This window comes from Delphinapterus leucas, chromosome 14 (assembly GCF_059928025.1).
Source record: "Delphinapterus leucas isolate spDelLeu-1000000601 "Yukka" chromosome 14, BTC_Dleu_Yukka2, whole genome shotgun sequence".
Lineage (NCBI taxonomy): Eukaryota > Metazoa > Chordata > Mammalia > Artiodactyla > Monodontidae > Delphinapterus > Delphinapterus leucas.
In genome coordinates, this window is record NC_143142.1 from 50,733,692 (window position 1) to 50,746,790 (window position 13,099).

The 13,099-nt window shown below is 42.6% G+C and overlaps 1 protein-coding gene across 9 annotated transcripts in view; it reads left to right on the forward strand.

Moving 5' to 3' along the window:
• Positions 1 to 12,671, forward strand: part of MOCOS (molybdenum cofactor sulfurase) — a 57,547-nt gene extending 44,876 nt beyond the window's left edge. For all 9 annotated transcript variants that reach the window (XM_089895078.1, XM_022586999.3, XM_089895076.1 and 6 more), the window contains 4 exons: positions 555 to 660; positions 4,092 to 4,230; positions 9,093 to 9,197; positions 12,476 to 12,671. In XM_089895078.1, coding sequence (XP_089751204.1) covers positions 555 to 660; positions 4,092 to 4,230; positions 9,093 to 9,197; positions 12,476 to 12,628 — 503 coding nt within the window. In that variant the 3' untranslated portion in view covers positions 12,629 to 12,671. The remainder of the gene's footprint in view (positions 1 to 554; positions 661 to 4,091; positions 4,231 to 9,092; positions 9,198 to 12,475) is intronic.
• The last annotated feature ends 428 nt before the right edge of the window (positions 12,672 to 13,099 follow it).

Sequence of the window (13,099 nt, forward strand, 5' to 3'; positions counted from 1 at the left end):
TTTCAGGCATACAACATAATAATTTGACAGTTGTATGTATTGCAAAATGATCATCATGATAAATCCAGTTAATATCCATCATCACACAGTTACCAATTTTTTTCTTATGATGAGAACTTTCAAATATGCAATACAGTATTATTAACTGTAGTCACCACACTAGACATTATATCCCCAGGACTTATTTATTTTACAAGTGGAAGTTCGTACCTTTTGACCTTCACCCATTTTGCCACCCACCCCCACCCCCACCCCCGCCTCCGGCAACCACCAATCTGTTCTCTGGATCTATGAGCTTGTTTTGTTTTGTTTTAGATTCCGTATCTAAGTGAGATTATACAGTATATGTCTTTCTCCGTCTAACTTTTCACTTGGCATAATACCCTCAAGGTCCATCCATGTTGTCGTTAAATGGCGAGATTTCATTTTTTTATGGCTGAATAATATTCCACTGTGTATGTATACCACACTTCCTTAACCATTTATCCATCAGTGGACACTTAGGTTGTTTCCCTCTCCAGCAACTCTTCTTTTAAATACTCCATCACTTTTAGATCAATCTGCTCGTACTACAGCCACCCTCTCTCTGGTGAATGAGGCACAGTATCTGCTGATAAACAGATCCAGTGTTTTGGAACTTCAGCAGCAATTAAGCACCAGGTAAGGTCCCTGTACTATTTGCTATTTACCTTGGGAATAGCGGACAGGTGTAACTACTTGCCCCTGGGAGTGAGCTGGTCACCTCTCTGGGGAGAAAAGTCTGCGAATCATGAGTCCAGACCCTTCATTGAGAAACTGAGGCCCAGAGAAGTCACAAAACTTTTTAGGCCAGTTTCCCTTAATCTTTTAGAGGGTTCTCTTTTATCTTCCAATGTCCTTGATGCCCTCAGGATGCTTGGCGGAGAATCCCAGTCCTCATTTTTAATCATTTCAATTCTTAAACATTTAGTTGAATGTAATCGCCAGCAATTGGAGCCACATTTTTTTTTTTTTTTTTTGCGGTACGCGGGCCTCTCACTGTTGTGGCCTCCCCCGTTGCGGAGCACAGGCTCCGGACGCGCAGGCTCAGCGGCCATGGCTCACAGGCCCAGCCGCTCCGCGACACGCGGGATCCTCCCGGACCGGGGCACGAACCCGTGTCCCCTGCATCGGCAGGCGGACTCTCAACCACTGCGCCACCAGGGAAGCCCCCTGGACCCACTTTTGTTGCCCACTCTCCCACTGTCCCCTGGCCCCTAGGAGCCTTGCATTACTTCCACAGTCACTTTGAGTGAAAAGAAGAGTGGTTATGAAAGCTTTTAAAGTTGTAATTGTAGATACTATTTGTTTGTATCATCAGACAGAACTAGCACCCTTGCCTGCTCACTCCCACCCAGGGATCTCCCAAGGGTCCTGGAAAAGTCAGCTCTAGAAAGGGTCTTGGTTGGTTCAAGCCCCCTCATTGTCCTTCAGAGGATATTGAAGTCCCAAGGTAATCAGACAATTGGGGCAAAAAAGAAAAATCACCCAGCTCTTACGTAAGAGTTGGGACCGGCATATCATTCATGGTCCACACCTGTCAACACCATGAGCTGGGGCTCCTGTGACGCTCACGTGCCCTGTGGTCCTGGGCACATGTGTGCACATGCACAAACATGTACACATATAGCTTAATAAAAACTACAAAAATGGACTGTTTGTAGTAATTCCTGTTCATAGTCATTGGCAAAAACACACAGCAGTGCCCCTTGCCGAGGTCCAGGCTGCCCTCTTTAGGAGCTGAAGTGTGATGCCTGGTTCCCTGGGCGTTCACTGAGTTTTCCCGGTACTGAGTGACCCCCTTCCTCAGGTACCCTGGGCCCTGGATGGAGCAGGTCTGCAGTTTTCTGGGATTCTTTGTGTGGAAAGAGAGGAGGTGGGGACAGGCTTGCTGCAGCCCTGGTTCCTGCAGTCCTGGTTTAGTGCAGAGCTGACAAGCAGGAGGTAGGAAGGCCAGGTGGTCAAAGGTAGGAGAAACAGCCTGTGGTTAGTACATAGTGAGTGTCCCTGGTTCTGTTTTCAAATCTGATGGATGATATTGCCTCCATGTGGGCCATGGTAGCTTTTGGACACAAAACTTTCCCTATTAAAAAGCACAAAGGGAGTTTTGTTTGTTTGTTTGTTTATAACCTGGAGGGTAAATCCAGAATCAAAGGATTTTAGGACTGGAAAGTGCTAACCCTCTCATTTCCCACAAGGGCCCTGCAGTCCTCATCGATGGTGGGTGTTGCACATAGTTAAGTTAGTGGCAAAGCTGGACTTGGGTATCCTGGCCCCTGGCTTTTCACATGCCAGGGGCTTTGAGATACAGACACGGGACCCCTTACTCTCCCCCAGCGTCTTCCAGTTCTGTCTCCAGGGCAAATTCCAGTCATGCTCAAGGATTTCCCTCCCTCCAAACTTCAAAAATTTTTATTAAAGTACAACAAAGTGCAAAAATCATAAGTACATAGTTTAGTGAATGTTTACAGATGTATATACCCACGTAACCACCATCCAGATCAAGTAGAGAACATTTCTAGAACCATAGACCCCTTCCTCATGTCCCTTCTTGGTCAACCCCACTGAAAGTTGCCACTATTATGCCTTCTTTCACCCTAGACAGTTTCACCTTCTCTTAAACTCAGTTTAATGGGATCATGCAGTGTGTTCCTCTGTTGAAGTCTGCAGATGCTTTTTCGGTGCTTTTTTACCTTAGGGGATGGCGTGCATGGAGGTGCAGGGGGCTGTTTAATGGTAACTTGTGCTAATGAACAAAAATTTTAAACAAGAATTACAAAAATAGCATATGCTTGGTTAAAACTGCAAACGGGATGGAAGCTAGGAAATAAAATTTTTAATCGAGATACAATTGACATGCAACATTATATTAGTTTCAGGTGTACAACATGAGTCTATATTTGTATATACTGAGAAATGATCACAGTAAGTCTCGTAAACATCTGTCATCACACATAGCTGGAAATTTTTTTTTAAAGATTGTTTATTTCTTGTTTTTTAATAAATAAATAAATAAATAATTTATTTATTTATTTTTGCCTGTGTTGGGTCTTCATTGCTATGCGCAGGCTTTCTCTAGTTGTAGAGGGTGGGGGCTACTCTGTTATGGTGCTCAGGCTTCTCATTGCAGTGGCTTGTCTTTGTTGTGGAGCACGGGCTCTAGTCACGCGTGCTTCAGTAGTTGTGGCACGTGGGCTCAGTAGTTGTGACTCGCGGGCTCTAGAGTGCAGGCTCAGTAGTGTGGTGCATGGACTTAGTTGCTTCAGGGCATGTGGGATCTTCCCGGACCAGGGATTGAACCCGCGTTCCCCCGCGCTGGCAGGTGGATTCTTAACCACTGCACCACCAGGGAAGTCCTGCAAAATTTTTTTCTTTTTATGAGTACTTAAGATTTATTCTCTTAGCGCCTTTTAAATATTCAATACAGTCATTTTTTAGACAGTATTATTAACTATAGTTGCCATGCTATACATTACATCCCCATGACTTGTTTATTTTATAACTGAAGTTTGTACCTTTTGACCCCTTTCACCCATTTTGCCCACCCTTCTCCCCACCCCTGGCAACCACCAATCGGTTCTCTATAGGAAATAAATATTAAAACCACCCATGTATACTCTATGTTGCTTTATGATGTTCTAATATCCAAAAAGAGTGTGAGCTCTTGATACTTTTTAGGTCCTTGATAATTAAGCCTGTTGACAGTCTTTAAATGCCTTGTCCTGACTCTGTAGAATTGGTATTTTCTCATAAGTTTATTCACTTGATCCCAGTTCACTTGGTTTCCAAAGTTCCTCATCTCTTCAGCAAAGATCTACTCACCCATTGCACTGCCTCTTGTGGGCTTCTCCATGGAGATGGGACCATATTCCAGGGAGATCACGGAGGTCTGTCCAACAGATGTGTGTCTCTTGGCCTTGCACTCATGATAAAAGCTTGTTCTGATCATTGAAGCCTCAGGCCAGAGTACAATTGATGAACTCAGGCATCGAGTGGTAGAAATGTTGAATTATTACAATAGTGCAGTTATCCACCCTTCCCCACCTTTTCTCTTTTTGGTATGTCTTAAACAGGGATGAGAATGGAAAGGAAGAATTATTTCCAGTGAACAATCTCATCTCACGTTTCCGTGCCAATATTATTACCAATGGAACAAGGGCTTTTGAAGAAGAGAAATGGGATGAAATTTCAGTTGGTTCCTTGCATTTCCAGGTAAGTTCCCAGGAGTTCTATTATCCTTCCTCAAGGGTTGCCAGTGGGGATTGACCTCAGTCCTAGGCCGGGATGGTAGCAGGCAGCAGGGAATCCCATGCCCCATCACGTGCCGCCCCCCTACCAGGCGCTGACTCTTACCCACAAAATCTCAGCAGAAGGGTATGTGACATCTGCATCCTGGGGTGCCCCTTGGAATGATCCATCCCTCCTTCCTCCGGGGAGCGCAGCAGTTTTACGTGGGGAAGAGAGAACGTACAGGTGATGAAGGTACAGACTTTGTCGCCGTGTCTAGGCTTCAACTCTGTTTCTTGGAATGCTTGTGTCTATGAGAACGTCCTCCTCCTGAAACCTGCTGGATTTTCTCGCTGTCTGGAGCTTGTGGAGGAGGACCCAGATGCCTCATGGTCCTTCAGTGCCCATGGTGGCTGTACCTTCTCCCCATGCTCTCTCGCTTCTGGCCTCGTTGGCAGCTGGGGAGCAGCTTGCAGTTAGAGGCGAAGCCTCCAGGATGCCCTCCCTCCCCAGGCTTTGGGCTCCCCAAACTTGAAGCCTTCAGCTAACATCTACATTCCTCCTTAGGGCAGATAAGGCCCCTGAGACCTGATCCTCCGGCCTCTCCCATCTCCCCGAGCTCATCACCCCTCCCCTTCTGCCTGCCCTGCAGACCTTCTCTCCATTCCCTAAACAAGCCAAGCTTCCTGCCTTAGCACCTTAGCCCTGCTGTCCATTCCACCTGGAGCACTTTTCCTCCAGCTCCTACAGGGTCTCAGCTCAGATGTTACCTCCTTGGAAAGGTTGTTCCTGACTCACCACAAGGTCACACTCTGCACAGTGTCTCCTTATTTCTTCAGAGCATATGAGGGTGGGGACAAAGCCTGTTTAGTCCCTGCTGTTCCTCTGGGGTCTAGGAGAGTCCTTACCCAGAGTAAGTGCTCCAAACTGCTGATGGAATGAATGGGCAGCAAAGCTATGGAACAGCTGGGGACAGAAGGATGGGTCATCTGCACAGAATGTCCCCAGTTCTTCAGTGGGGAATGAAATTATCTTAATAACAGTAATTAGCCAGTTGTATAAACTGATTGTAATAGGGCTACTGCACTCAAATGGAACATCACTCTAACTTCCAGGAAAGCAGTAAACAATAATTTAACCCTTAATGAAGGATTTCAGAGGTCTGGGGTTTGGGGTAGGGATAAACTGCGTGGCACCAATAGAAGAAAAAATGTCCGAAAGATCTTTGTTATCCATTTAACCCTCCAAGCTTCCTTTTATCCTGGGAGCTGCTCCCCCTTGAAAGAATTATCTCTTTTCTCTTCCACAGACCTCTCTGGCACCAGCCTTCTGTCATTCCACTCAATCCTCCATCCCGGCTGACTCTGCTTCATTTTCTGTCGCTGTGTCCCTGCCATGCTATAAAAGCACCTGCTCTCAGGGTACATGCCCAGTAATGGATTGCTGGGTCGTATGGTAATTCTATTTGTAGTTTTTTAAGGAACCTCCATACTGTTCTCCATAGTGTCTGTACCAATTCACATTCCCACCAACAGTGCAGGAGTGTTTCCTTTTCTCCACACCCTCTCCAGCACTTACTGTTTCTAGATTTTTTGATGATGGCCATTCTGACTGGTGTGAGATGATATCTCATTGTAGTTTTGATTTGCATTTCTCTAATGATTAATGATGTTGAACATTCTTTCATGTGTTTGTTGGCAATCTGTATATCTTCTTTGGAGAAATGTCTATTTAGGTCTTCTGCCCATTTTTGGATTGGGTTGTTCAAAAAGAGTCATGTACCAAAATGTTCATTGCAGCTCTATTTACAATAGCCAGGACATGGAAGCAACCTAAGTGTCCATCAACAGATGAATGGATAAAGAAGATGTGGCACATGTATACAATGGAATATTACTCAGCCATAAAAAGAAACGAAATTGAGTTATTTGTAGTGAGGTGGATGGACCTAGAGTCTGTCATACAGAGTGAAGTAACTCAGAAAGAGAAAAACAAATACCGTATGCTAACACATATATATGGAATCTAAGAAAAAAAAAAAAAGGTCATGAAGAACCTAGGGGTAAGATGGGAATAAAGACACAGACCTACTAGAGCATGGACTTGAGGACACAGGGAGGGGGAAGGGTAAGCTGTGACAAAGAGAGAGTGGCATGGACATATATACACTACCAAACTTAAAATAGATAGGTAGTGGGAAGCAGCCGCATAGCACAGGGAGATCATCTCGGTGCTTTGTGACCACCTAGAGGGGTGGGATAGGGAGGGAGACGCAAGAGGGAAGAGATATGGGAACATATGTATATGTGTAACTGATTCACTTTGTTATAAAGCAGAAACTAACACACCACTGTAAAGCAATTATACTCCAATAAAGATGTTAAAAAAGAAAAAAAAAAGGGCTTCCCTGGTGGCGCAGTGGTTGAGAGTCCGCCTGCTGATGCAGGGGACACGGGTTCGTGCCCCGGTCTGGGAAGATCCCACATGCTGTGGAGCGGCTAGGCCCGTGAGCCATGGCCGCTGAGCCTGTGTGTCCGGAGCCTGTGCTCCACAACGGGAGAGGCCACAGCAGTGAGAGGCCCGCGTACCGCAAAAAAAAAAAGCACCTGCTCTTACACATCCTGCCTGGTACAGAGTAGGCACTAAGTATATGATAGATGGAGAGAGAGATGGAGAAATAAAGGAAGAAAAGAAGGAAAAGAGAAAGCACTACAACTAGACTAGGATCACTGTCAGAAACTTACCTTGTAACAAGTAAGTTGTAAGGTACCTGGGTACGTGAATACAAGGACTCTAAAAACACCTTTCTGAGATGCTTTGCTTTCTTTAAGTCATGATACTTAATAAACATCAATTAATGAAAGTTAAAATATGCATGCCCTTTGACCCAATAATTTCACTCATAGAAATCTATTCCATAAAAAATACTGTTACAAATATGCAAAGATATTTTACAAAATTACTCATTGCAATACTTTATAAATATGAAAAATTGGAGAACATCCTAAACATCCATAGAAGTGAAGGTTTTTTTTTTTTTGCGGTACGCGGACCTCTCACTGTTGTGGCCTCTCCCGCTGCGGAGCACAGGCTCCGGACACGCAGGCCCAGCGGCCATGGCTCACGGGCCCAGCCGCTCCACGGCATGTGGGATCTTCCCAGACCGGGGCACGAACCCGTGTCCCCTGCATCGGCAGGCGGACTCCCAACCACTGCGCCACCAGGGAAGCCCCAAAGGGAAGTTATTAAAAATTAATTTTTATTGAAGTATAGTTGATTTACAATATTATGTTAGTTTCTACTGTACAACAAAATGAATCAGCTATACATACACATATATCCCCTCTTTTGTGGATTTCCTTCCCATTTAGGTCACCACAGTGCATTAAGTAGAGTTCCCTGTGCTGTATAGTATGTTCTCATTAGTTATCTATTTTATACATAGTATCAATAATGTATATATGTCAATCCCAAACTCCCAATTCCTCCCACCCACCCCCCTTCCCCCTTGGTATCCATATGTTTGTTTTCTACGTCTGTGTCTCCATAAAAAGGAAGTTGATTAAATAAAGTACACTACATCCATACAGTGTTGCCCTGTGCAGGCATTAGAAAGTATAAGCTATAGTTAATAATGTGCCTTTCAACAAGTACATGCTAAATTAGGAATCTGGGGTTAACAGATACATGCTAATATATATAAAATAAACAACAAGGGCTTACTGTATAGCACAGGGAACTATACTCGATATCTTGCAATAACCTATAATGGAAAAGAATCTGAAAAAAGAATATATATTTATATTCTTATTATACTATATATAAATATTATATAACATAAATATGAATATTATATTTATATAAATATATTATATAAATATTATATATATTTATATAATTTATATTCTTTTTTCAGATCACTTTGCTGTGTACCTGAGACATTGTAAATCAACTATACTTCAATTTAAAATTTTCTTTAAGTAAATGCTTAAGAGTTGTTTGTTGGTGATAATACTCAGCGCTGAAGTAGTTGCAATGTGGAACGATCTAACACATCTCTTTTGGAAAGGAAGTTTTCACTGGATATCATCAGGTCATAAAAGATTTATACTTGTTGACTTTATAATCTCCTTTTGGGAGATTTAGCCTAAAGAAAAATTCAAACAGGAAAGAGAGTTATGTGAATTAAGACCTTTATTGCAAAATTATTGATTACAGCAAAGCATTAGAAATTATGCACATGGCTTCAAAGGAGAAGAGCTAAGCGCATCAACCCATGGGAATGCCAGGCCATGGTGAAAACTGCAGAATCCGGGGATGAGGTAGCTGTCTGCGAACGGACACCGAACAATGTCCGTTATGTACTGTGGAGTAATTAAAAAAGAGAAAGAAAGCCAGCAGCTCTCAGCTCTCAGCGAGTGTGTTTCACAGGGGCGCGTGTGATTGCGTGAGCTACTTGCTGCAGTCTCGCAGTCTCGAGCGATCTGTGGCCACGAGAGCAGCGCAGGGTGTGTGGCATCTTCTCCCAGTATGCCCTCCAATCAGTTCTTTTCTTCCCTGGAGGAAGCCCAACATTCCCTGATAACCATCTGTGAGTCACAACCACTCTTAGTTTTCTTCAAAGCCCTGATGCAGTAGCCTTTAAGGTGATAAACTAATGTGGGTGATTCCCTAGCGGGCATTGGGAAGAGGTGGCACTTCCTGGCTCCGTGCAGTTTGAGTATTTCTCTGTGAGTCTGAAATTGGCTGTTTACAACGATTCTTCCTGGACCCAGATTCCTCCCTGCAGAGTGTGACAGTCTGGTCACTTTCATGGCAATGCTGTCTTTTCCCTTCTCACCTCCCAGGTTTTGGGACCTTGTCACAGATGCCAGATGATTTGCATCGATCAGCAAACTGGGCAGAGAAACCGAGATGTTTTCCAAAAGCTTTCTGAGAGGGGAGAGAGAAAGGTAAGCATGATTGCTAAAAATGACACCCCATTTTAAGTTCCTGATGCATTGTCTACACCAGAACTAATCCTTAATAGTGCTGAGTAATTTTTAGAAGTCGGAGAACATTGTAAGGCTGATGGGCTACCATCAAGGTGCAGACCTTATCCGTGACACTGTCTTATTTTTCCTTTCCATTCACTTCCTCACTATTTTTATGACATGTATTTTTGATGCTTTCAAATCTTGTTGAAGAGATATGGAGTATAGATAAGAAATAGTTTTTAAAAAATGGGGACATTCCTGGTAGTCCAGTGCTTAAGACTCTGTGCTTGCACTGCAGGGGGCACGTGTTCCACCCCTGGTCTATGAACTAAGATACCACATGCTGTACGGTGCGGCCAAGGGAAAAAAAAAAAGAGAGAAATAGTAAATAAGTAAAGTAATTCTATTGTCTCAATCATTATTTTCTTCGCCACAGAAATCTCATGAAGAATAAAAATGCCTTATGGTGAATAGGGTAGCTGCATAGAAAATAAATTTCACTATACTAAGTTTGTAACTCATCTTCTTGAGGGCTAAAATGACTAAGTGTTGTTGTGGATCCCAGATTATAAAAGCTGAACTTCTAAGAGATTGATTCATTAGGAACATCCATTTATTTCCGGGCTTGCACTTTCTGTCAGGACTTCTGGTTTGCAAAGAATTCCAGGAAGCCAAATAAGCAATCAGGCTGCACAGAACAATTCTTGAAAATTAACAGAAACAATGCAAGCATTTCATATCTTCCCAGTAATAAACTGGCAAGTTAACTCATGGTAAAATGTTCTGCATCGTTTCCTGTGTTTCTCCAAAACCAGAGTTTTGTTTCACAGTATTTGATTGACAAAACTCTCCTTACGGATATGGATAGGTATGGTCTGCAGAGCTGTTGCGCTTGAGTATTACACCAACAAGTCTGTTTGCTCAGCTGTGGCAGGCCGTGCCAACTGGGGGCATGGGGACCCGGACCCTGCCCCATGCAGGTTGCCAGGAGAGAGGATGTGTGGGCACAATACTATGGTACATGGAAGTGGTATTTCTCAGCATCACAATAATTCTTGTGCACAAATCTTTTTATTTTTTAAATTTGGAATAATTTTAGATTTACAGAAAAATTGCAAAGATAGTACAGAGAGTTCCTGTGTACTCTTCACCTATATGTACACAAATATTAAGGAATTAATTTATCCCCAGTCCCTAGCTTGGGGCCTGGAACGTAGTGGTGGCCAGCTGATGTTATCACAGATCTGGGAGCACATCACATACTCCAAAGTGTTGTTACTGGCTCACTTGCATTGATGGCAAACGTTTTTTGTTTTTGTTTTAATTTAACTTTTATTTTATATTGGTGTAGAGTTGACTTACAATGTTGTGTTTGAGGTGGACAGCAACTTGATTCAGTTATACATATCTATATATCTATTCTTTTTCTGATTCTTTCCCCATTTAGGTTATTAGAGTGCAAAGTAGAGTTCCCTGTGCTGTAGAGCAGGTCCTTGTTGATGATCTGTTTTATACATATATTAGTGTGTATATGTTAATCCCAACCTCCTAATTTATCCCTCCACCCCCCAACCGCTTCCCCCCCAACCATAAGTTTCTTTTCTAAGTCTGTGAGTCTGTTTCTGTTTTGTCAAGTAGTTCATTTGTATCAATTTTTAGATTCCATCTGTAAGTGATATCCTATGATATTTGTCTTGCCCTGTCTGACTTAGTTCAGTTAGTATGATCATCTCTACTCTCTACATCAGTGTTGCTGCAGATGGCGTTATCTCATTCCTTTTTATGGCTGAGTAATTCTCCATTGTCTATATGGACCACATCTCCTTTATCCATTCATGTGTTGATGGACATTTTGGTTGCTTCCATGTCTTGGCTATTGCAAATAGGACTGCAATGAACCTTGGGGTGCATATGTCCTTTAGAATCATGGCTTTCTCTGGATATACGCCCAGGAGTGGGACCGCTGGATCATACTGGTAGCTCTATTTTTAGTTTTTTAAGGAACCTCTATACTGTCCTCCACAGTGGCTATTATCAATTTCCATTCTCACCAACAGCATAGGAGGGTTCCCTTTCTCCATGCCCTCTCCAGCTCTCACTGTTTGTGGGGTTTTTGTTTTAATTAATTTTTATTGGAGTGTAGTTGCTTTACAATATTGTGTTAGTTTCTACTGTACAGCAAAATGAATCAGCTATACATATACATATAACCCCTCTTTTTTGGATTTCCTTCGCATTTAGGTCACCACGGTGCATTAAGTAGAGTTCCCTGTGCTATATCGTATGTCCTCATTAGCTCTCTATTTTATACATAGTATCAATAGTATATATGTGTCAATCCCAAACTCCCAATTCCTCCCACCCCACCCACTTTCCCCCTTGGTATCCATACATTTGTTTTCTACGTCTATGTCTCTGTCTCTGCTTTGCAAATAAGATAATTTATACCACCAGTCCCCAACCTTTTTGGCACCAGGGACCGGTTTCGTGGAAGGCAGTTTTTCCGTGGACGGGGATGGGAGACGCCGGGATGGTTCAGGCAGTAATGTGAGCGAGAGTGATGGGGAGCAATGGGGAGCGTTGGATGAAGCTTTGCTCGCTCACCCGCTGCTCACCTCCTGCTGTGTGGCCCTGTTCCTAACAGACCGTGGACTGCTACTGGTCTGTGGCCCAGGGGTTGGGGACCCCTGGTCTATACCATTTTTCTAGATTCCACATATATGTGTTAATATATGATATTTGTTTTTCTCTCTCTGATGATGGCAAACCTTGAGTAGACTTACACAACTCTTCATTTTCGACCTCCCATCCTTATTCTGGAGAATTTGGAGAACTTAATTTACATCACGCATCCTTATAGAAAATGCTGAGTTTTGCCCTTATTTTCACAAAATGGTTTTTACATCAGGGAACAGAGCAGAAATCGGCCTGACAGTGGTCAGAGGCCCAGAGGAGGAAGAAGCCCTCCTGTGGGAAACTCAGGGTACACAGGAAGGAGAAAATAATAGGTCCAGCAATAAAGAGGTATAGGCTGACTATCGGGAAAGAATACTTTAAAACGAGAATCTGTGTGGTCTAGGATATTAGGATTCTCCTTGTTTCTCACTACCTTCTACTAAATGACAGATAGGACATATCAAGTCCCAGTACATGTTTTTAAAGATCTGACTTAATTTTAGTGGAACATTATTATTTACAAAAGTATTTTAACTGTGAAAATAATCTAACTTCTGTTGTTACTGTTTTGTTCACAGGTGAACTTTGGGCTGTACCTGATGCATACCTCTTTGGATTTATCTTCTCCATGTTACCTGTGTGTAGGATCTCAGGTGCTCCCTGTGTTGAAAGAAAACATAGAACACTATGATTTACCTGCTTCTGAGAAACAGCAGGCAGTTATCTCCTAAAGTTTTTTTCAGCATATATTAAAATTTCTCTTTTACAACTATCTCCATTCTTTTCTTTCTTCCAGTTTTGCTGAGATATAATTGACATACAGCACTGTGTAAGTTTAAGGTATACAGCATAATGATTTGACTTATATACATCATGAAATGATTACCCTAGTAAGTTTAGTGAATCGTCTCACATAGATATAAAATTAAAGAAATAGAAAACAATATGTAATTTTTGCTTGTGAAGGGAACTCTTAGGATTTACTCTCCTAAATTTCATACATAACATACAGCAGTGTTCATTGTATTTATCATGTTGTACATTACATCCCTTCTACTTATTTATCTAATAACTGGAAGTTTGTACCTTTTGACTTCCTTCATCCAATCCCCCACCCACCTCCCCCCTCTGGTAACCACAAATCTGATCTCTTTTTCTGAGTTTGTTTGTTTGTTCTGAAGTATAATTGACCTGCAACGTTA